The following is a 23758-nucleotide window of genomic DNA, read 5'->3' on the forward strand; positions in this document are numbered from 1 at the left end:
AGCCTTAGTCAGAGGTCAGCTGCGGGGACGCAGCCCACGAGGGGGCGCGCTCTGCTCTAAAATATTTCACATTGAAAAACCATTGCGATGAAATCTCAAATTATTTTGATTTAACCGAGAGCGCCACCTAGTGAGCTCTAAAAATGAGGCCATCTGTGGCAATCTCTTGCTGTACAAACAACATTTTAAAAATGGAGACCAGCCCCTAGTGAGATCTCAGAAAATTAAGATGCAGCTTCACCAGCGCATCTCTGCCTAAAAGTGGTGGACGATCAACGATGGTAGATCAAAAAAGGCTGGTCCTGTAGGTCGAGAGGAAACCTGGACTCTGTCCCTTGTCAACAGCTGGACCCCACATCTGTGAGGCAGCAAAGGAGCTGGAAAGATTTGCCAGCAGAGAGAGAGAGAGAGCGAGCTCTGTGGCGTGAAGAGCGGGACTCTATAGAACATGAACCTCCTCAGACTGGAGGTGGAAGTAAACAAAGGTCGAGTCTGAAGGTGTCGGCGCGAACAAAGCTCCTATTCATGCCTGTGCTCCTCAGCAAAGCAGCAGATGTGAGCGGTCAACAAAAAAAAAAAAAAAAAAAAAAAAAAAAAACCTCCAGAGTAAACACTTGTGGAGGATGTGGAGACCAACAAATGTGGATGACGGTCTCTCAGCCATGACTAAGACTTCAGATGAATTCTTCACATCTTCACACAGTTTCACTATCCCACCACTGAATAAAACACAGCTAAACTAGATGTGGACTTCAGGCCACTCAGTCGTCCACCTGCTGTGGACAGAACATGAAGGCAGCAGTGAAAACAAGAGGGTCCAGCCTCACCTCTGGGTCATCACTCGCCGGGTCCACAGAGCAGCCAAAAGCTCGGGGAACATAAGTGAGTTTGCGGCCGATCTCTCTGGTGGGTCTGGATGTTTTGGTTTCCTGTCATCGGTGCAGCACAGCCTCCCAGCATCCACAGACGGTGACTCACAAACTGAACTGGGCTCTTGATGGTCCATTTGTCCGTTTCCTGTAAGACACCGGGCTTCTCTTGGCTGCAGAACTGGACCTGAGTTGGGGCCTTGCACGCCGCCTTCTGTCAGTCCAGTTCCTAAACATGACAAGCATCAATCACACATGGAGATTTCAATTGACCTGATTTGGAAACACCAACTGCACGACGTGGTCTGTTGTTGTTGGACTTGAGGCCGAACTATGATGTAACTGGTGCAACGAGACTAACGTCTGATGCAGAGGGGAAGAAGGCGACACACACACATAGCGGCGCTGGTTTACATGGTTTTATTGTCAGACAGTTTTATACAGTCGCAGGGTGAAAAGAACAGAAAGGAAACATGAAAAAGGATTTTGCCGTCGTCAGCAGAAACTCGCAGGAGAACCTGTGGAGAAGAAAGGCCACAGATCACTCAGTGTTTGTGTGTGTGGAGCACACAGTGGCATCAGACCAGTGATTCATGAATGACTGTCAGAGTCACCACTTGGCCTCTGCACTGCCCTTTCGCACAGACAAGATCAAGAAGTGAGGCCTGCACAGCTTCATCCCTCTTGCACTTGCAGCCAACAGAGCTGGTGAGGCCTAATATGGTCAGCGTCGCCTCCTGCAGCCTGCGCGGCGGCCATTACATCTGCAGCGCGACTGGCGAGGGCCAACGTGGACGCGGGCACCCGTGTTTACATTCCTGACTGCGCGAGTGAGCGAGCAGGTCGCAGGAAGAACCAGACGCTGGAGTTCAGACAAGGAACGGTATAAACACTGGGACCATAAACACGTTAATACGTCAAACTTTATTGTCGCTGCGCCTTTCTAACCTCATGAGGCAAGGAAACCTGGCGGCAGCGAGTGTGTGAAGGTGTTCCAGACCGACTCATCGTCTCTGAGCATTTCCTGAGCCTGACTGTGTTTGCTTCGTCTGGAAATGTGAGTCTTAAACTCCGTGGTGATGGAAGAGAAATGACCGCGAGTGGCTCAGTTTTGTGTCGTGTCCGAACAGCTCACCGTCACCGAAGACCGCTCTACTCGTCGATGTACTCGAAGGGCTCCGGGGGCTCGGGCTCCTGCTCCTCCTCTTCGATTTTGGGGCCGTGAGCAGAGACGGGCTCCACCAGCTCCTCCTCTTCCTCGCTGGTGTCTTTCATGATGATGATGCCACCAGTGTGGAGCTGTGGACCAGAGGAGACCTTCAGCTGAACAGCACGTTCACAAGCAGAGAAAAGTCACTAACAGCTAAACTCATGTTTGTGATTCACTTCCAAGCATAAAAGCACAGCCACGTTCCCTTCAAACCAAGGATGCTCCGATCAGGGTTTTTGCTGTCGATCACCGATACCGATCACATGGATTGACAATGAATTTCAAATGCATTTAGGACTCCAGAATGGCGACGGATCTCATCTAGCTCAGTGAAATGAATAATTATTTCTTATCATTCTGAATGTCACGCTCAGACCAGTCAGTCAGACGCGCTAACAGCCTGCTGCAGAGGAACCAGCTGTCTCACTTTCATGAGCCCAGAAAACTCTGTGTTCCGTCAAGCGCTGGCGCTTTAAATGGCGTGTTTAACTTGAAGGCGCTTCCCTGCACAGCATTTTCCCGTGCATGTGCTGCAGGATGCACACTTCACATGACAGATTGAGAGAAGCTCCACAGTAGACATGCCGGACGCATCACAACCAGTGTGGCTCCATCAGAGCGCCGGCATTCACCCATCACGATGAAATCGACCGATCATGATCGGAGCATCCCTCCTCCAAACCCAGCGCTCCTGCTGAGCTCTGAAACGCTGCTGGTGATTTCACGTCGTCGCGATCTTCACAGTGGAACAGTGTAGATATTAACAAGCAGCCTGGGTCAGAGTCCTGCAGAGACTCCACTGAGCACCGCAGTAACAAACAGCACTGGAGAGAGACACTGAAGCAGCAGCAGTACCGGTTTGAAGGGCTGGTAGCGGCAGGTCTCCGGCATGTTGAGCACTTTGAGCTGAGCTGGCATCACTCGTGCCGGGTTCTCCAGGAGCTGGAAGTTTGGCTCTGTCTCCTTCTTCTTCTCTTTCTCCTTCTCCTCATCCTTCTTTTCCTTCTCACCCTCCTGGACTTCCTGCAGCAGAGACAGAGGAAACGTTTGCATCTTGACTGGCTGGAATCAATTAGGTTGAACTTTTCAGACTGAAAGAATCGACTTGCTGACACCAAAGCAACGTTAGTCAACTGAGCACAAAGGAACAGATCCATGAAAAATGAGAGGACAACAACGACTGTGAAGCAGCTATTCTCACACCAAGGTTCGAACATGAGTCACTCTCTGTATATCTGAGTGACAGGAGTGAAAAGACTCAGGATCCACCACCAAGTCTGGTGTGCGTCAGAGACAGTACCAAAGTGACTCCCATGGTGGGGACAAAAACAAAGTGTGGAAATAGTTGAAGATAACAAGGTTCCGTTCTTCGTTCTACGTGAAGGAACACACTTGAATTTCTCCTCTGGCAATGCACATGAGTATGCACTCACTCCTCCGCCAGCGTTTCTTATGCAACCATCTGAGGTCAGGCCATGTCCCTCCAGCTTCACCGCATGTTTCTAAGTCGCAGCATAAGTGAGCCAGCCAAACAATAGCTAATGTTGTGCTAAGCTACCAGAGTGAATAAAAGAAACAAGCCCCCTGTTGCTCCTCACCACTTCCATCTTCTCCTCTTCCTTCTCCTTCTTTTCCTTTTCCTTCTTCTTGGCCTTTGCTGTGATGGAGAGAACAGCGGTGGAAACCTGCCCAGCAGAATGACACATTATCAATGACTCAATAAGTCATCAACAGGGAAAGAGGGAGGAAGAATACTGGGCAATGATGGGCCGGAACCCACCTTTTCCTTCTCTTTCTCCTTGGGGACCTCTAGAGCCGGTGGGTAGGCAAAGGTGGACGGCTTACAGTTGGAGCGGTACTGCACTTTGGGCATCTGAAACAACAACAGGACCGCTGGGTTTTAAAAGTGAAGCCATTCAAACAACACCCTAAACAAACATGATCTTTAAAACAACACAGAACACTGAGCTTCCAGTTGCCAACCCCGGCCTGTTCTTTCTTCCCCTGGTTAAAAACCCTTTTGGGATGAGAAACTTATCGAAGCTACAGGATGGAATGATGGCATAAGGAACCAGCCACCCGTCTTTATTTTTTCCTTTTAGGTGCAGTCAAGGCCATCCAACTGTTGATCAATATAACAGGGCACTTTTCAGATATCTAAATGAATAATAGAAATAGAAAAAGCAGAGTAGCTTGTAAAACACTTAAACATATTTAAAATAAGCTCAGGGTGAAAAAGTAACTGCACTCGAGCTACAAGTTCAATGTCGCCCAACAATTACCCTGAAACAAACCACCACAGTAAAACAATGACAGGAAAACATCAACTACACTGTCTCCGTTGTGTTGACAGGTGCCGACCTTTTTTTCCAAAACTTTATCAGAAGAAGCAAAAGTAAAACAATGTACTCTCTTGATGCCGGTTTTGCAGCAGAACACAAAAGGATAGAGGTCATTTCATGACATGTGTTCATTGATCAAGTTGTTATCTAGTCATGAAAGAATCTACTAAGAGAAGTACACCCATCTTCTCAGTCATGCGCTGCTTATTTGAGTAGCAGAAGTGTTGATACCCAGCTAATGCTTCAGTAAAGGCCCGTAATAGGTCCATGCAATCCCGTGGCATGAGTAGATGGGTGGCAGGGGACCAATGCAAACTCACGGTGAGCTCAACCCATGCACAGATAAGACTTGGAGCAGCATGGAAACTCAAAAGCCAAATGAAGCCTTTTCCATTTTTCCACAGGAGAATTATGACAACAAGTTATGCGTGACGCAGATGGAGAAGCACTTCTGTAAACCAATTGTGCACCCAACCCAGATTTTCCAAATTCTGTCCCCTTTTTCTGCTGGAGTTACATACACAGGCCCATATACTTTCTGGTTGCTATGCACCAGTATATGCAGCGAAAGTGACGAAAGGCAAGCTCACACACTGCTAGAAGGCCCTTCGCATGCGGCCCAGATTTATGTCTTCGAGCTTTTCACATCATAACTAGGAACCCAGCAATCACAAGATTGTACAGTAGTCATATGTTCCAAGGCTGTCTGTGTGTTAAATCGGCACCTTGAGGTCCTTGTTGAGGCAGATGATCGCAGTGGGTGTGAAGGCCAGTGAGAGGAAGTGGGACAGAGGGAACCAGAACCAGAACTGAGTGAAGACCAGCAGGCCCACGACAGACGGCATGTGAGTGTGACCCGTCCTGGACTGCAGAGAGATGGTCACGTTGCGCCCACCTGCACACAAAGTGGAGAAGCAATGCAACATTATACACTCAGAAATTAAGTTTCTAGCCGATTCATGGGCAAAGAAAAAAAAACAATTACAGCACGCTAAACAGATAACCAAGAATATTTCAAATTAAGAGCCACATTAAAACTATAATTTAAAAACCACATACCCACATGGTTTCTCTCATTGCATAAATCATTTTAGATAAAAAGGTAGTTGTGTCCATCTGCTGTAAAATGTATTCAAAAACCTATCACCATTTTTGAGGAGAAAATGCACTGTCATACATGGGGGGAATCGACGCTGGACAACTACACGTGGCGATAAGGAGGAGCAGGGAAACTTGTGCATGACAAATGACATTCATGCTCAGAGATCATCTCAAAATTACTGCATTGTTACATGATTTATCACATCTCAATTATATACATACAGGGCACTATTATTGCTCTGCATGAAAGAAACACACTCTTTTGCCACACACACTTCTCAAAAGATCTGCTTGATCAGAAGACAGTTGTAGCGACATGTGCATATACTGTATAAGAGTCATGTGTGCACTGGGTTGTATATCAAAGACCCCACACAAACTCATAGACTGAAGGGTGATCCAAACAAAGACCCACACAAATAAACCGAAGAATAAGGCCAACAGTAATCACCGCTGGGACATCATCAGGCCATGTGGCAGAGAAAAGTGACTCGAGCTCAGAGCAGCCAGCACTAATGTACTTTAGCATGATTTGTTTCAAAGAGGCTCTGCAGCAAGGGTGGTCAGAAGCCACTGTTTCAACACACTAAAGCTCTGTGTTGACTGAGAAATCCAGCGACCCAATTTCATATTCACAATCAAGGAGAAAGGAGTGCAGTAGAAACCTGTCAGCACAACATGACAACTCACCAGCATCAAGGATTCCCTGGGCAAGAATGGCACCAAACTTGGCCATCACGTCGTCATGCTTGTCGTTGATGACCTTTGCGTACAGCTGTCTGAACTGATTCACCTAGAAGAGGAACAGTGTCAGTTTTTTAGGGTTGTGTTATGTGGAAATTGGTGTCTTGTTGACTTAGGGTTGTTTTAATCTAGAATACATTCACAGGGACTTCACTGCTTCTCCTAAATTAAATAATATAAGAGGAGAGCTGCAGTCATGTAGAAGAGATAAGAACTTTCCTGTCAGTAAGTTTTGGCGCTTTTGCAGTAAATTCAGGGAAATGCAAGCAAGAGACATAACAGAAATTGCAAAGAGCAGGATGTAGAATAAACAGTCTTGGATGTTCAACAGCTTCTTGCACAACTTTGCATACCTCCTTAAGCTGCAGTGGAGTCCACAAAAAATGTGCCTGGCATTTCTTTATCAAAGACATGGGCCTTGACCTTAGCCGGGTGTTTTTTTTTTCAGAACTCCAGACCCAGGCAACATATTCAAAATAAAACAAATATTTCCTGAATCTAACAAGCTGTTCCCCAAAACACAATTTGACCCAAGTGTGAAAGCACAGGATTCAACATTGTGGAACATAAAAAGGGAGCAATTAAACCAGACTGCACAAACCTTAGGACAGGTAATCTCAGTTTGCTGGATCATGATCAGTGCAGAAGCGATGAGGGCACCCTGCCTCACATAGTTCACAGGGTCATTGGTCATAGGTTCCAACAGGTTGATGGCCTCCTGCAGAGTGGACGAATATTTTACATCAACATTATGTCAACATTACGTGTAGCAGGTGTAAGGAATTCTCAGGACAGTATCAAGCAGGTTTAATGGAACACAACACCATACAATTGCATGAAGCCCACAGACTGTTTTGCAAGATTAGTAGTTTAGAATTAGTATTTCCTCACATGGCAACAGACAAGACAGCAGAAAAAATGTCCTAAAACAGAAGACTCATAATGACTGACCAATCTTTTCAAATGTCCAACAGACATCAGTGTTACAGGATGTCTGTGCTGAGGACAAATAATTAACAGAGGAAACCAGAGCACACAAATGAATGTGATTAGTACCACTCATATCTAGTTGCCTATGACGACTCAGCCATCGTTCAACACTATGTCTCCTGCGTCTCATGTGTAGTGACAGGTGATCGCTTTTCGATTTCTCTGCTATCAGACAGCATTGAGGCAATTGTTTTAAACAGAGGCAGATGCTTCATTGGCGAATAGAGAATGGAAATCCTGCACCAACACTACCTAAAAAAACAAACAAACAAAAAAAACCAACAACGTTTCATCTTGAAATGACAACCAAATATTCAACCCATTGTCCTTCGTCGAACATTTCCTGCTTCTTGTCAGTTGAAGGGGATCTTCAGGGCCTTTAGTGTCAGGGAGAGAATTGTTCTCTCAAAAGATAACTACTGTGACTGTAACAGGGTGTCGATGGAATTAAATACGCATGCCAATGCTGGCATGAAATTAATTTGACCACTCTGGTCACTCAGTGTTCAAGAGATTGATTCACAGTCTCAATATTCCAGACACCTCATTGTTGATGATTAGCACTACACAACCTGTGATGCCCAACACAGTTCAGGGTCAGTACATTAAGAACCTTCAGTTCCTTCAAGTGTTTTTTTATTGACACCGAGTTATCAAGTTATCAAGGGCAGAGAAGAATCTCTTCAGGACAAATCGCCCATGGATCCAGCTATCCGTACATCAATGATGCAGGAAATTACCCCAGAGGCATGACACCAGATAAATTGAGAAGCAGTGGGAAAACTATTTTCACATCGGCAATCAAATCACCATTGTGCTGGGGAGAAATTAGAAATTCTCCTCTTGGATGTGCAACGTCATGACAGCTGAGAGCTCACCCCACCTTTGACAGTCATAATTGATCATGTGTTGGTGGTAACCAAGCTCACAAGAAGGGGACATAAAATAATAATGAACAACATTTCTGGCCTAATATGGGATGTAGCAAAATGATTCACAAGATGTTAAAAAGTGTTCAAGGTTACGGAACATCGTAAGACTGTCATGTACAAAGGCCATCCCATAAGATGAATGGGCTTGAAAAACAAACGCCTCGATCCTTGTTTAGAATTAGAGTGACACTCTCTGATGCTGCCTGGATTCTACTCCAAGAACTAACTATGCTACACTGATCTTAGTGTGTATTAGTATTCTCTGCAGTGTTGCAGTTTGTGTATCACAGTATGACTTGAAGAATCTTCTGTTATCACAACAACCTTACAGTACAATGAAATAAAAACAATGAATAAATATTTCTGGTTGACAAATGAATTTTAACAGTTTTTAACTATGGGAGAATACTGTGACCATTATCATCTTATCCTGACAGGAATTGTTGGTGGTGGGACTCACCTTGTTGCCTGTCCCAGCACAACAGATGCCCAGAGCCATTGCAGCGCCACAGCGCACGTGAGGGTTGTAGCTCTCAGACAAAAGGGAAACCACACTGGGACACTGTTCAGGAGTCCTAAAGGGTGAGAAAACATTACAAAAACAAAGCCTTCAGAAACATACAAAACAGTTATCAGGAAGGAAATGTCTAGGTTTGGCTCTTAATCTTACACACACAGAAGGGTTGTAATGTCTGCCAACAAAATTAATATCCATCTATGCTGAGTGATTGCTATTAAAGAAATTTTATGAGACCCCAAATGATCATGAACTGCCTGAAATGATCAGCTAGGAAGGATGACGCCCAAATTTCAATAGCTCAAGTTTGAAATCTGTTTCAGCAACGCCATGTCATGTGGTCAGTTTTCATGCCAATATATTTAAGATTTAATGACAAAATAAGTCTAAATTAGTAAAATGGTTGGGTTTCCAGTGTAAGGAAACATGTAAGCCAACACTGCATTTGAGGGATGTAATTTCTTACTTTCCATTCCGTAGACACACGCCGTTGTAACTTATATTAAACAGTATAATAATAACCTAGGTTGTATGGCAATAACTGAAATAATTGAACATTTTCCCTTTATTTAATGACGAAAATATCTGGCTGGATTTTACTTACTTACTAGAAACATTGGTCTATATATGAAATATCCTGCCGAAATTCCTAAATTATTAATTGTACAAATTTCATTCCATTTACAAAAGGAGCCAAAACCATAATCAATTCCAGCATCGCAACTTGGGTAGGAAAACTTGCTTTGCATATATCTCACACTCAGATGCACTGCAGGGGAAAAAAAACGCAAATAAAGTAATTGCACCATGTAGCATAATGAAGACAGTAAGTTGAATGTATCTAAACAACATCCTCAGCATTAATCCATGTAGAACTGGTCTGAAACTTCCAAGTTGAACCAATCATGTGTCAACTGAAACAAGCAGCACCAGACTGACAATCCACTGACCACAGTCTTCAGACACCTGCTTGGTGAAAAGGTGATTGTCTGGAAAAAAAACTGCACCCACAATATCACTTGATTTAAGAAGATATACCTTCACAAAAATGTACACAAATACCAGCCACTTGCAAGGTCTGAAAGGAGGAGGCAAATGCAACATGCAACGCTGACACTTTGACCTTGTTCCACTGAATCATGACACAGAGGAAAGAGAAAAAAAAAACATTTTCTTTCTCTATTTACCCTATTTAAAACTCATTCTGGCCCTGATATTAGACAAGAGATTCCACCTCCACCATGTTGGACTTGTTTATAAACCACAGACTTGTCAAAACAAAGCTTTGGTGGTGAACAAGAGGATTGGATTTCCATCCATGCTCTGTGAGGTCTGTAAGTCCACCTAAACAGACCACTAAAATATTAAAATACTAAAAAAGATCCAAAAAAACAACCTTTCCTGGGGATAGTGGTGAATGTAAAAGAGTATTCTTTGCCAAGTTGTTGTCTCGCAGTTAAAGCAACACTGCTTCAACCGCGTCAACCTTGGAAACATTTTTACGCCATTCTAATGGAAGCTCAGAATACATTCAAAATGCTAGTACAGTGACTCACACAAAACAGTTGTTAATGGCTTAATGTTTTTGCACCAACTCATTATGCCTAGTGATCCGTGGAATTAATGGACTCACAAAAGATTAATGTTCTTCTTAAAAGAACACTTGCTCACCACCCAGCTAATGAAAAATCTCCTTCACTTTCAGTTTGAAGAAAAATTCATAGTCCTCAAATTTAAACATCTCGCAGATTAAAAAAAGGAAAAAAACAAACAAAACAAGGGCCAGACTAAAAATAATATCATGATTATCATTACACGAAGTGTTGACAAAACAGAGAAGAGGAAAAATAAAATCAACTTCCAGTAATTCTATTTCATCTTGATAGGAAGGACAGCTGGTGATTAATGTAAACCGTCTGTTGAAGCAAATTACCACCCAGAAAATTGGCATGGAGCCAGCCTGAAGACATTCATATGTTTTGTGCGGAGTCTGACTAACTGAGAACAAGGGGGGGAGGAGACCAGATCATGACCAAGGCAGGAGGACGGGGGAGGCAGTTTTGAGACAGCATAACGTGGAGTCCGATTGGAGACAGGCGACTGAGACTGGTGCTTGAAGAAGACTGTACACAACAACACCTTTTACCAACAAATGCAAGGACAGATCATAACGGACAAATTCAGGAGCAGGTAAGACTTTGCTATCCCCTGCCTCCATGCACCAGCAGTTTTGAACCTCGAATCAAGTCAGATTGTTGATATTTTTACAGGTTTCAGCAAGGCAACGTATTTTTTTCAAAGTATACTAACTATTGTCAAAGAAAAGATGGCGATTGAGAGGAGAAATCATTGGTCTGGAATGATGGGAAGCCACACAAGGAAAACATGAATGGATTACTGATAACCCTGAGGATTGGAGCAACCATACTTGTACTTGCAATGGAATATTTACTATGCCAGTACCAGGACTCCTCGGACATTGGAAAAGTGATCAAGGGTGTTGACATCAAACTCATTGCCCTTGCATATGGGATCTGGCGACCATGCTGACCAGTTCTGCACCAGCAAAAACATTGGAACTCAGACTTATAACAAGGTCTGCGGTCAAGTCTGTAGCACCATGTCACAGCTTGTTGGGGCTTCACTGGGGGACAACAGCTCAGCATTGGAAACAGAGTATCAGCCACAGTGGGCTTCATTGCTCATCATCATGGTCATCATACCCACAATCGGAGGAAATATTTTGGTTATTCTGGCCGTTTCACTGGAGAGGAAGCTGCAGAACGCCACAAATTACTTTCTGATGTCACTGGCCGTGGCTGATTTATTGGTGGGACTTCTTGTGATGCCCATTGCTCTCATTACCGTTCTATACAGTAAGTAAAGATACCTCTGAATGATTGTTGCAGAAATGTCAAATTCGACAGAATAATCCATGCCTGGTTCAACCAATTCTTCGTTCTGATGATTTACATCATAAAAAATTAATTTCTAAGCTGTTAAGAAAATACAAAATACTACTTAGAAATGTTGACAGATTACTGACACATTTTTTAAGTCTAAAACTGCAGCAAGTACACATTCATGCAGGTATTTCACATGGGTGCCACAGTTGAATATTGAGGAATGTATTTTAAGTGACTGCTCAGACTTACACACCTGAAAGAAGGAATGTGAATATTACTGAGTATGATCCTTCAGCAAAGGTCATGAAAATGTTCACGAAAGTAACTAGTTTTGAAAACCTATGCAGTCTAATTTAACTTCAGTTCCTAATGGTGGGATACGTGCTTTAAAAGGCCCCAAGTGATTTCTCCAAATCCCCACTTGTCCACAGTAATGCATAGAGGTTAAAATAAACAAGTCTCCAGACCATTTACACTTACAGCCTTAAGTTTCAGTGAAGCTTTCCTTTCAAATGTAGTCATTCTTCGGTGGAATGAGCAGCAAGAAAGTAATACATCTTGGCAGGACATCCTAGTTTTACCATCCTTGGGACTTCTGAGTAAACCATAAATAAATCAAAGGCAATGCCCACAGCACTTAAACATACAAAGTCACCTGTGTACACTGAATTCTAACAATTCTGTTACTCATCGTTTCAGACTCTGGCTGGCCTCTACCAGACTTCATATGCCCCATTTGGCTCTTCTTGGACGTGCTGTTTTCTACTGCTTCTATTATGCATCTTTGTGCCATTTCGCTGGATCGCTACATTGCTATCAAAAAGCCAATCCAGCACAGCCAGAACAAATCCAGAGCCAAAGCATTAGTCAAAATTGGAGTGGTGTGGCTCATTTCCATTGGTAAGCAATGACAATGTTTCTCATTAAGTTCCAGCAAACATAGTTGGGTTCATATAATCTGTTTGAATTGAATGAAAATGTTCCAAGTAGCTGTTGCGGAAAAAAGGCAACAAGACAGAAATTTGAATTATTGGATACAACATGTGACCAAGACTACAATTACACAATCCTGGATTTCACAGCTGGCTCATCATTTTAAAGACATACAGTATATACATTGTTTGTTCCAGAATTTCAACATGGGTACATTAGGAACAAATTGTAGGCTTTTCAACCAACACAGTATAGAAGTTTAAAATTTGAAACCAGCTATTAAATTGTTTATTGCTAACTTCTCCACTCTTTTTCCAGGTATCGCGATGCCAATACCAATTAAAGGTCTCCAGGACTACCATCCTCACAATAACATCACCTTTGATGCCAACCACACTTGCCAACTGATGACAGATGCTTTCTGGGAGTTCAAGCTTATTGGGTCACTGACTGCATTTTTCATCCCATTAATGATTATGATGGTCATTTACCTTCTTACTGTTCATGTTCTACGCAAAAAGGTTAATTTGCTCAGGTCAAAGGTCATCCAACGGTGTAGTTACTCAACAGTCTCCACAATTTTCCAAAAGGAATATCCGTTTCTGACAAACAATGAAGAAAAACTGAACATGCTGGAGAGGAGACTATGTAGGATAATGGAAAAACCAAATATTAACAGAGCGAACTTCGCTCCATGTGATGACTCACCCGTTCGGCGAATGTCTGCAATGGGGAAGAAATCAATGCAGACACTGAGCAACGAGCAGCGCGCCTCAAAGGTGCTTGGCATTGTATTTCTCCTATTTGTCGTTATGTGGTGCCCTTTTTTCATCACCAATATCTCATCAGTGCTGTGTACGAGCTGTGATGATGACATCATTGCCCACCTGATGGAGATCTTCGTTTGGGTTGGCTATGTGTCATCAGGAATAAACCCTTTGGTTTACACCCTATTTAACAAGACATTCCGACAAGCATTTCGTCGACTCATCACCTTCAATTACAGAAAATTCCCTTCACATGGGCTTGACAGGAGTATGAATTCATCACAAAAAGATCGGACATGTAAAGGAACTTCAGTAAGGTCTTCAGTGGCAGAAAATTCCAAACACTTTGTGAATATAGGAATGAACAACGTCACTGGAAAAGATCTGTTTCGAAATGGACAAGACAACCGGGTGGAACTTGCTAGTAGTGTTTAGAATTGCTAGGCAAGACTCAACCACAGAGCTAACAGCAGGAATAATCCATCAAAAATGCAAGAAAGTCACAACATACATTTTTAAGATGCAAGGAGTTCTAGTGTTCAGTGCCAGCCTTTTCAACTTACTTAGTGACAGCAGGGGACATTACCACATCAAGTAGAGCTGACATCAAAATGGAGTGTAACTTTATAGGTTGAAAACCTTCCATATGCTAACACTGTCAACAAATGACAACTTCTACAGTATATGATGTTTACATACAAGTTTTCTTTTTCCCTAGCAGACTATGAACTATAGTGTATTCTCATACACAATTGTGTCCTGTAAATTAACATGTTACTGAATTGCACTTGTAATGCATTTTTGCATTTTGAAACTTGTCTTTTTAAATTTAACAATGCTGGGATGCTACTTTATCGAAAAAAAATGATTAAAAAAAAATCTATTTTCTACTTTCTCTGATGTATGGGTGGTTTGTTTTTAAAAATACGGAGCAGTTCATATTTGCCTCTTTGCAATTTTTCCCAAAAACCTGGACCATAATACTATAACCACAATGAGCAGGCTACTGAACCACGTATACAATAATGTCTGTGCAAGTTTACGAACATTGGGAGGCGCGCTTAGTTGACCATTATTAATGGAAAACAAATCACATTGTTGAACTTAAAACTTTCATTCAGCTGTGACAATTTAAAAACAGACTGGATGAAAATTGGCTAAGAAAGACAGACGTTGCTGAAGTTATCTCATAAGCCAATGCAACCGTCACATTCAGTAGTCAATGACAAATTGTGGATTATTAAATCAAGACATACCGAAACAAGATGAAGCCGATTGACTCAACAGCAGCTCGTCTGACATCATCGTTCACATCACTCACCTAGCAAAGCAAAGAAATATGACATTTTGGACGTCTTATCACATCAAAGTTCAACAGTACCACCTAGTGGACAACAAATGGACTTCCCCTGAAAACATCCTTGTAATTGAAGAAACGTTAAGATATCCATCTTCTCAGGGAAAAAAAGAAATGTTAATGAAAGACTAACACTTACAGCAACATGAAGCAGACGCCGAATGGCCTTGTTGTTCCCAGAGCCACAGTAAGCCATTCCGACAGTGTACATTCCAGAGCGCCGCAGGATGGGGTCCTAAGGTATACAGTGAAGAGAAACAGAGCTTTGAAAGGTTTGTATATAACGCAAAAATCAACAAACTTGCGAATCATTTTCCACATTTAGATCCTTTAGAAGGATTTTTGGCAGACAGAACAAAGAGGAAGTTGCATGAGTAGCTTCAAACACATTCACAACTCCAGTCTTCCTTAGTACTCACTCCTAAAACTTTTGAACACAATAACATCACATAGAATTAATTTGACACCATTCCCCACTTGACATTTTAAATAATTATTATTACTGTTTTACATTTAAGAAGCCTTACGTGAGCAGCAATACATTCCACAAATGCAGTAAATCAAAAAGAAATCCTCACCTTGTCTCTACAGAGACTTTCAATAAGAGCATCAGCCTCCTCCATGCGTCCATACATAACAAGCGCTATTCCAACAGCCAGGCCACGCAAAATTTTCTCATGCTGCGTCTCTTGGGCGTAGCCCACCATGTCTTCAATAGCCTGGGCTGACTTTGAACCCAGCATGACAAGACCCAGAGCCAAACCAGCAGCCTCTCCTATAACATTAAAGAACAAATGTATCAGTTAATGCATCAAAGTATGCTGTGGCTAAATATAACTATGAAAACATGTATAACATGTAACAAAATAACAATGCCTAAGCATTGATCTAAAGTGATGTATTTAAACATTAAAATGTAGATATATGCACCAGTAACGGCGTCATCCTGGTACAGATTGGACTTGAGGAGGTCATAAACATCCTGCCTGGCTGTTCCCAATGCAGCTAATCCAAGGCCAAGGGCACCACCATGACGAACAATCTTCATGAGAAAAGACATTTTTTAGTTACATTTGGTGATAAACATTTTCCAGCAAAGAAAGGTGAGCAAACTCACATCATTGCTGGCATTTTTAAGCTGACCAAGCAGGTAGTCGATGATGTCTCCACCATGGTTGGCATGAATGAGTCCCAGAGCATACAGACCCCCGCCCTCCTGGTATGCCGAACCTGGGGATGTGTCTTTTGGCAAGTAAGTGGCCATTAACTGAAGGGCTTCTTTTTCGTGACCCTGGAGATAAAAGCAAACAAAAGTTAGAGAAACTCTACAGAATAAAACAATGTCGTAAGGGCACCAAGAGTCACAAAAGGCTTACTTTGTGGATGACACCCAGACTTGCTGTGGCTGTGAATTTTGCCCAGTTGGTTGCTCTTGCAAGCCACTCAAGATTTTCTCTACAAAAAGATGCAAAATGTTTGACTCCCAAGCAAGGTCAAAGCAGTAGACTTGATAATGAAAAAATATTACCTTAGAAACTGGTCACTTGTAGTCCCCGTGTGCATGAAAGAGTTGGCTATGACTGTGGCAGTGTGACAGACAGAATTTCGAACTGCATCCTACGATTGTATTTGAAGGAAAGCAAACAAATAAAAAAACACATAAAATATCTTCGACATGACTTCAGAAGTATTTTAAGTAAACAGCAACTGATTCAGACTCACCTTAGTGTTTTTAAGGATCATCAGATCAGTATTGTTATTTCGAATAAGGAACTGCAGGTGGAGCTCAATGGCCATTTCACCGCTGAGGATTTTGATCATCTTGGCATTCTGGTCTTTAGGTTCGTCCTTCTATCAACAGAACAATTATAATGAATCCACAAGTGGTGAGAGTAAACCCAGTAAGGAAATGAGTGAACGTACTGCAGATTTTCCAGCTGGTGAACTGCCTGCTTTCTCATCTGTTTCCATTGCATCGCTAGAAGAAAAACATTAAGTACTATTCACCATTGGATAGCCGAATCACTGAATGTAGCTCTCATGCTACATTTTGAGATCCACATTTTTAATAGATGCATTTAGCCAGAAAAATACTGCCATGTTGACATCAATTAAACAACAATTTTTAAAATATCCTTTCAGGCTCACCTTTCTTTGTCAGCTGTGGGCACTGTGCCTGTATTCGTTGAGCCAGGAACAGCTGGGATAGGTGTACCAACAGTTCGCAGATTTTGAATTACTGAAGAGAGAAACTGTTGGCTTGCACTCTCATAGAGGTCAAAGCAGATCTGGTAGGCCATCAAAAGGTTGTCCTCCTTCACCAGCTTTTCCAAAATGTCACTAACTGCTTGTGGGTCATCCAGGAAAATCAGACACTGTTGAGGGGAGAGAAAGAAAAAAAAAACAAGACAAGAAATTATTTCTCGAGTTGTTGCTTTCCAATAGTGACTGCCATGTTTACCTGACAGACGTTGATGAAATCAGGCTTCTCCAAATTCATGTACAGCTTCACCAGGACCCGCAGGACTTCGTTGCGAAACTTCTTGTTCTGCATCAGTGACATACAAACCTTCAAGCTGTATGCAAGAAGTGCACTCACGTCACTCTGCATTAGAAGGGCAACAAAGAAGAAAAACAATTACATTTAGAACGTGTATCAATTCATTCAATAATAATTCAATAATTTGTTGCTTTTTTTCCATTTCAGACAGAGAAAAAAAACAAAAATAAAAATAAATTACCGACTCCAGGATGGTTTTCTCAAACATATCAAGACGCCTGGTCTCCAACGCAATACCAATGGCCTGCTTGTACTTGTGATCATTCAAACATCGCAGGAACATCTTGTTGACAATCCCCTCCAAGCGAGGGTCAATGGTTTTCTTTTCTTCATCTTCTGGCAGTTCAGCATTCTCCACTCGCAGCTTGGTGTAGTGGTCGATGCATTTGGCTACGGTCCAATAAAAGCATCCATTTAGCAAATTAATAAATTAACTTTATGCTGCAGGAATATAGCTAAAAAGTATCTTACCGATGGTGGTCTCCACATATTCAGATTCATCCGTAACATTGAAAAGATCTCCAGCACCTAGAGCATAGTTGAGAGACTCCTCAAAGGCTCCGAGGTGGTAGAACACTTTAGAAGCAACAAGGGCAGCAAATGCTCTGCTCCTGAAAGTTTCATCCTCATACAAGACTTCACTGCAAACATGGAGAAAATACACATAAAATGAATGAACAGATTAAGGTTTCAGTACGTTTTGGTTGGACACAATTATTTAGACCATCTAGCCAAGTCATTCTATCCTCTCTGTTGTACTTACATCTTATCCACAGATCCAGAAATTTCAGCCCAGAAGTCATTCACAAGAAAGTCAAGTTTTTGGAGGGCAAACTCCTGCAAATGAATTTAAAAAATAAAAATAAAAATGAGGACTATTCCTGTTTGAAATGCACTACTACAAACATTGCGTTCTTCTAGAAATAAGAATAGAATTCTACACACTGCCAATAAGCGAACACACCAGAGACACAATCAGATTGACAAAAGGTGTACATTGCTGACAAAATAACAGTCTGTGTTTAACAATGCCACTATGTACCAGAACTTTTACCTTAAGTTGCGGTTCGTCTTCATCGAGGAGAGAAATAATTCCAGCTGAAGAGAGAAGTGTATTCAACCCATTAGCATCTCCTAAGTGGGCAACGTGATGTTTGACGGTTGGCGATGACATGTCAATAGCAGTTGTTATTTTTTTCTTCCCTCAAGTTACCAATTTGACAATAATAACGTTAGCAACAATTTTATTATCTTACGTTTGGTCAATTTCGCGTCTCTATTATTTACCGTGCCTCATAGAGGGACTCTCAAAGGAAGTCCACACTCACCGGTAAATTTACATCTAACGTACTTTTCAGTTGAGACTTACGTATCAGCTTCTCAACAGTATACGTTTAATGTTCCATAATACAATATCTGAACTGTTCGAATGAAGCCAATAAATAGTTTACCTACTCTAAAGCCAAGTGACGGCTGGTGAGCTAGCTGTGACTCAGCTAAATCAATGGCAGCTAGCTAAATTCACAACCACTTACCGGCTGATGTTATCATCTCGAATCCCTACTTGGTACCTCGACCCAGGTACAATGGTGTATCGTCTTCTGTTTAACACAAGACACTGTTGAAAAACTATGATAAAATATGAAAACCGCAGCAGCAAATCGACCAGCGCCGCTAGTTAGTTCTTTTTGTCCTGTAATGCGAGCACCATATGAAAGGACCCACTGGCATAGCTGGCCTCGATCTCGCCTGTTCGCCTGAAAATTTTATGTGTAAACATTTCAAATTCATACAATAACAAATGCGCTTGATTATATCACTGATCCACATATGCTATTTTGTTTTTCAATTCAGAATTTCACATGACTATTACATTTATTTATTTATTTCCCAGGCATATGTATTGCCAGGCATAATAGTGGAAGCCTCGCCCGGCAAACAGAAACAACAACCTACAGAAAATAGTGGTTCTGAACAACTCAAACTCACTGGGTTTAGGTGAGTGACAATTATTTTTGGACACATGTTACGATTTCTAAACTGTAACAAATCATTTTCTTGACGTTAAAACAGTGGACCAATGCACTATGTAAACTGACTAGTAAACTGTATTGAAGTTCGATATCATACTACGTTTATCAATATATATTACATTAGTATCGCACTACACTATTGAAAAAAATAGCTGTGACAGCTTCTATGAATGTAACATATGTATATATTTACTTCCTGAGTTAAACATTCTGACAAGTGGTACACAATCTCAATACCATACACCACATTGTTTTTTGGTCAATAATGTATTGCCAGTAATTGTGGTGTTCTGTCTTAAATGTACAGTATTTATACTGACCATGCCAGATTAGTGTGTATTTGGTAACAATATTTATTTGTCAATACCTTATGATACTGCAGAGAACCTTAAAAACACTAACAGCTATTGCCAGAAAGATCAATGTAAAGCTAACAGCATCAACAGACTTTCTCTCTTACATTTTTGCATTTCTAATATTTAGTATATTTACTAAATGTCTCAAAATTACCACCAGCAGCGGAATGTGATAAGTGTACGTATAATACCTATATAACAAGCAGCACAGATTACATTTTCAAATAATACAAAAGTCATTGGAAAAGTTTGTACAAAACCATTACAGATGAATGTTCAGTAAGCACTTTTATTTAAATATTCATATAAAGGAACAATCGCTTGACAATAGAAATACATAAAACAGACCATGTACAAAAATAAAGAAGAGCACTTGTCTGAGGCACATTGTTCAATCAAAACTATTGGAGGAGCTCTACGCAACAAGGAGATGATCTACTATTTTAGATTTAAGTTGCGGGCGGCTAGTGTGTGCTTTTCTGTCAGAATAAAGACACTAAACATTGTCTTGTGATAGCAAGTGATTGTCTATATTAGCAGCCCCCAGCCGGTTTGGTACGAGTACGTTAGCAAAGCTAGTTCTGGATCCATAACTCTGGTAAAGGCACAGAAGCGAGTTAACAGTTCACAGTGCGACGCTTGGGTCTGCTTCATCATATTTGATGGGATCAGCTGTCCACTCCAGCTGACTCCTCCTGAGGCCCGGCAGCTGAAGAACGGATTTTCAGAGGGATGCTTTCTTCTTCACTTTGCATGTCACCTGAGAAACAGAAGTCAACAACAAGCGGTTAAACTGTGTTTACTTCAGAATGATCTGACTTTAAAGTTTCTCATTTATACAGTGAGTAAAATAATACATATAGTTTGGCCCTTTTGTGCTAAAAATTGTAGCCTCCTACGGGCGTTTTCATCATCAGCACCCATGAAGTTATTCAGGAATAGAAAAGCAGGGCTATTGGACAGCATAACATGAGCTAAATAAAAGTTTTCTAGCATGACCAGAATGAATTTTCTTATTAACTGGAGCTCAGCTGGTGGTTTGGATAAAATGGTCCAGCCTTTGCTCACCACAGGCATTGCTCAACCCATGACCCAGTTTCTTCTCCACGGCTTTCCCTTCCTTCTCCACATGCTTGATAGATACCACTCCAAAAAAGAAGTAGAATCTCACCGCATCAGACACTGTTGTTTTATTTATCAAACAGCTCTGATTCAAACACGTCCCCAGTATAGTTGTAGCAGTTTTGTTACTTATCTGTCACACAGATGTTTGCTGAAACTACTGTAGACACAGCAGCAAAATACTGAGGTATTTCTTTTTCAAAATCCAAATCTTAGAAATGCATGTCTTCTAAACAAGAGTGTGAAATGGATCCCTTGAAGCAATAAATGCAGATGTCTTTCTTTCCGCTGCAGCAACTAATGTGTCCCCCTCGTTTTGTTTTTTTTTTCTGTCATCTGCAATCCAGGCAGTTCACTAACCTTGCTTCTCTCGATTTCAAAATGAAATCAGGGTTTGTAAACATGTGATAACCTGACCTGGAAAAGACGTTTGGTTCCTCTGACACAGATTAGCATAGGCAAACATCATTATCATCGATGGCTGCCCACCTCGTTGCTCGTGGGACGGGGAGCCGTTTGCCCGGCCCCTGTGAGACCAGCACCGACATGGGAACGAAAGCAGGTTTCCTCTGTCCTCTGTGTTATCTGAAAAGCCATAACAAGCGTTCATTAAGTTGGCAGTTGATCTCAGAGATCCTTTGTTTCATGAATGCTGCTTTTGTTCTGGACCCTTTGGAGCCACGGGCAGAAAAAAAAAACAAAACATGAGCTCACACTCAGGTGGTCTTGTGAGTGTCATGCCGTGACCTATATTGGTCGGCCGCTCAGTGTGGTCGTGTGCCAACCTTCATATCCTATGTGTACTGGTAAATGATTAGCCATATGGTTTAAAAAAATGTGTACATATCACACACACAAATCTGCTGCATTCATTTTCCTAAAATATTAAGCGACCGTTTAAGTCTCCATCACTAGCAGCAACAACATACGGCAGCTGTGCACCATCGTGAACAATGTCACAAACTGCTGGAGCAAAGCTTCAGTTAAAAAAAAAGAAACTAGTTTAACCAGCCACACATGACGCTTTTGTGAAAATCGAGTCTGAACAATGCAGTCGAACAAGACTGGACAGCTATTTACACCTGCTTCCTGAGAGGCCTTTATAACCCGGCTGATATTCCTCTTGATGTGGAGCGTGTTGACCTCTGAGAGGGGAAGGAAGCAGCCCACCCAGATGCACTCGGCTGGATGCTTGCGGAACACGGAGCGGATCAGCAGCTCCAGGTTCTCCAAACACTGATGCGTGTCACTGTCCTCCTGTCGGCTGTGTATTAGTCCAATCAGAGCTGGCCTCCGCTTGGTGCGTCTGGCGCGCGCCTTCACGTCCTTCAGAATCTCCTTCACGCACACGTGGTTGCGGGTTTTCGAGACAAACGTCTGTCTGAAAAGGAAAACGATCACCGGGAAGTCGATAGCGCGTCGCTGGCTGTAGACGCTGACCTCTCGGGTCGCGGTTCTCTGGGGTTTGCCGTTCGCCGCGTCCTCACACGGACTCACGCCATCTCGCTTGATCGTCAAAGGAATCTCCTTCATGTTAAGGTCTTCCATTTTGGCGGCACAAGGGTGTGGATTTTGAGAAGTACATCGCTGCCCGATGTTGCCGTACAGGCGGCAACCGTGGAACATGTCACCGACGAACTCCTGCAGCAGTCCGCGGCCGTCACCCTCGACCTTCCCCTGACTCTGGTGGACATCGCTGACCAAGTATATCCGCTCTTGACCTCCGATCTGAGCCACTGTCTGCTGGAAAAGCGTCTCGTCCTCCGACCGCGAGTCTCCCGAGGTGGCCGCGTCAGACATCCTTCACCCGGCTCCAGCAGCTTCCTCACCGGCCACGAGCAGTGACGCGTCCGCCTCACTCCGGAGCTCCAGTCAGCGGAGGAAGCAGCGTCCGTTCCGATTGGCTGACGAGTCGAGTGGGTGTATGACGTCGCCGACTTCCGAAAAATCGTAACCTTGCAATGGAAGTCTACTTTGAAAACGGTTGCGAATGACCGTGATTTTATATAGAATTTTATATAGACAGGTTTTGGAACAAAACATTCATTTTGCTTCATACGGACGAAACTTTATTTTATTTTTCTTTTATTTATCTTTCGACCAAAATTAACGCGCTTAGTATCCTATGTAATGGAATCCCATTTTCAGGTAAAAAAAAAAGAGGATTGATTTTATTTAGGTACATTTTTGCATGAAACAAATTTAAAGTCAGCTGCGAATTTTAAAGCGACCAAATATTAAATAGTACTTTTATTTTTGATTGAACCAATATAAGGCGAGTAAACAAGATGCTCATTTTTTTTTATTTTTTATTTTTTTTTTAACATTTTTGTACACTGTTAGTAAAAAAAAACCCCAACAATGTGGGTTCTCCTAAAATATACATGTAAGCATTGGTAACGGAGTTATCGAGGTGTTTATGTTGATTCAAGTCGAGACTCAAATCCGGTTTACTATGCTGGTTACATTTAGTAGTAAGTTTCAGTGTATATTTGTTAGTACAATCTTTGTTTTCTTTTACTGTACAAATGCTGAGGTAAAACAAATAAAGTGATCAATAGTGTGAGGTCATGCAACACAGCTAGAGGCAAGTAAACGTCTGGAACAGTCGAATGTCCCCATAGAGACTGAATGCATGAGACACACTACTCTTCTCACACATCCTTGGCTTTTATCTTCCTTACACAACTTTTTTTTTTAACCGTTATTATTTATTTTATCACCAATAGTCCTAATCTTATTTGACATTTTCTGTGCCTCAAATATCAGTTCCATAAGCAATCTCACTGTGACTAAAGTCAATGAAAATGCTGGAAAACAAACAAATAATAATAATAATATTTCGAAATAGGTGCACAGGCAACTCTTGTTGTTGTTGTCGTGGGAAGTAGTAACTGCCACTGGTCAATAAAGAAATTTACTGAGTGATTCAAGGGCACTTTCATTGGACCAGACCCAGAAATACAACAAGTAAAAGAACAACTTTGCTTCTGTGCAGCCATAAAATGCCTTTTTCAGC

The 23758-nt window shown here is 42.0% G+C and overlaps 3 protein-coding genes across 5 annotated transcripts; 1 reads left to right on the forward strand and 2 right to left on the reverse strand.

The window, feature by feature from the left end:
• Positions 1-1274: 1274 nt before the first annotated feature.
• On the reverse strand, positions 1275-18946 carry psmd1 (proteasome 26S subunit, non-ATPase 1). Of its 2 annotated transcripts, none has more exons than XM_053843570.1 (25): positions 18764-18946; positions 18283-18326; positions 17992-18065; positions 17700-17869; positions 17410-17618; positions 17130-17273; positions 16817-17043; positions 16592-16646; positions 16391-16516; positions 16197-16285; positions 16045-16123; positions 15786-15959; positions 15599-15710; positions 15247-15443; positions 14808-14903; positions 14568-14632; positions 8649-8763; positions 6868-6984; positions 6213-6315; positions 5147-5316; positions 3860-3952; positions 3678-3764; positions 2935-3102; positions 2005-2168; positions 1275-1387 (listed from the first exon to the last, which is right to left on the reverse strand). In XM_053843570.1, the coding sequence occupies exons 1-24, from the start codon at positions 18777-18779 to the stop codon at positions 2022-2024; spliced, it is 2877 nt and encodes a 958-aa protein (XP_053699545.1). In that variant the 5' UTR covers positions 18780-18946; the 3' UTR covers positions 1275-1387; positions 2005-2021. The 2 variants fall into 2 exon arrangements, with proteins under 2 accessions (XP_053699545.1, XP_053699536.1); XM_053843561.1 differs by having other exon boundaries at positions 16391-16519.
• Positions 10826-14139, forward strand: htr2b (5-hydroxytryptamine (serotonin) receptor 2B, G protein-coupled). Its single transcript, XM_053843583.1, has 4 exons — positions 10826-10895; positions 10976-11581; positions 12311-12511; positions 12863-14139. The coding sequence occupies exons 2-4, from the start codon at positions 11233-11235 to the stop codon at positions 13744-13746; spliced, it is 1434 nt and encodes a 477-aa protein (XP_053699558.1). The 5' UTR covers positions 10826-10895; positions 10976-11232; the 3' UTR covers positions 13747-14139.
• A 946-nt stretch (positions 18947-19892) lies between the features above and the next one.
• Positions 19893-22597, reverse strand: LOC128771077 (uncharacterized). Of its 2 annotated transcripts, none has more exons than XM_053886217.1 (3): positions 21910-22597; positions 21229-21324; positions 19893-20377 (listed from the first exon to the last, which is right to left on the reverse strand). In XM_053886217.1, the coding sequence occupies exons 1-3, from the start codon at positions 22537-22539 to the stop codon at positions 20342-20344; spliced, it is 762 nt and encodes a 253-aa protein (XP_053742192.1). In that variant the 5' UTR covers positions 22540-22597; the 3' UTR covers positions 19893-20341. The 2 variants fall into 2 exon arrangements, with proteins under 2 accessions (XP_053742192.1, XP_053742184.1); XM_053886209.1 differs by having other exon boundaries at positions 21822-22597.
• Between the last annotated feature and the right edge of the window lie 1161 nt (positions 22598-23758).

The sequence above is a fragment of the Synchiropus splendidus genome, chromosome 1, assembly GCF_027744825.2.
Source record: "Synchiropus splendidus isolate RoL2022-P1 chromosome 1, RoL_Sspl_1.0, whole genome shotgun sequence".
Classification (NCBI taxonomy): Eukaryota; Metazoa; Chordata; class Actinopteri; order Syngnathiformes; family Callionymidae; genus Synchiropus; species Synchiropus splendidus.

Bases quoted from the DNA above. Each gene is read 5' to 3' on its own strand.
- psmd1 (XM_053843561.1), bottom strand. The intron at 6,985-8,648 runs GTGAGTCCCACC...TCCACTCTGCAG, and splicing joins GTGCTGGGACAGGCAACAAG to GAGGCCATCAACCTGTTGGA. The intron at 6,316-6,867 runs GTTTGTGCAGTC...TTCCTCTTCTAG, and splicing joins CTGAGATTACCTGTCCTAAG to GTGAATCAGTTCAGACAGCT.
- htr2b (XM_053843583.1), top strand. From the start codon at position 11,233: ATGGGATCTGGCGACCATGCTGACCAGTTCTGCACCAGCAAAAACATT. The intron at 11,582-12,310 runs GTAAGTAAAGAT...TCATCGTTTCAG, and splicing joins TCTCATTACCGTTCTATACA to ACTCTGGCTGGCCTCTACCA. The intron at 12,512-12,862 runs GTAAGCAATGAC...CTCTTTTTCCAG, and splicing joins GGTGTGGCTCATTTCCATTG to GTATCGCGATGCCAATACCA.
- LOC128771077 (XM_053886209.1), bottom strand. From the start codon at position 22,539: ATGTCTGACGCGGCCACCTCGGGAGACTCGCGGTCGGAGGACGAGACG. The intron at 21,325-21,821 runs GTGTAAATAGCT...ATGGCTTTTCAG, and splicing joins AAAGGCCTCTCAGGAAGCAG to ATAACACAGAGGACAGAGGA. The intron at 20,378-21,228 runs GTGGGCAGCCAT...TCTGTTTCTCAG, and splicing joins CCCGTCCCACGAGCAACGAG to GTGACATGCAAAGTGAAGAA.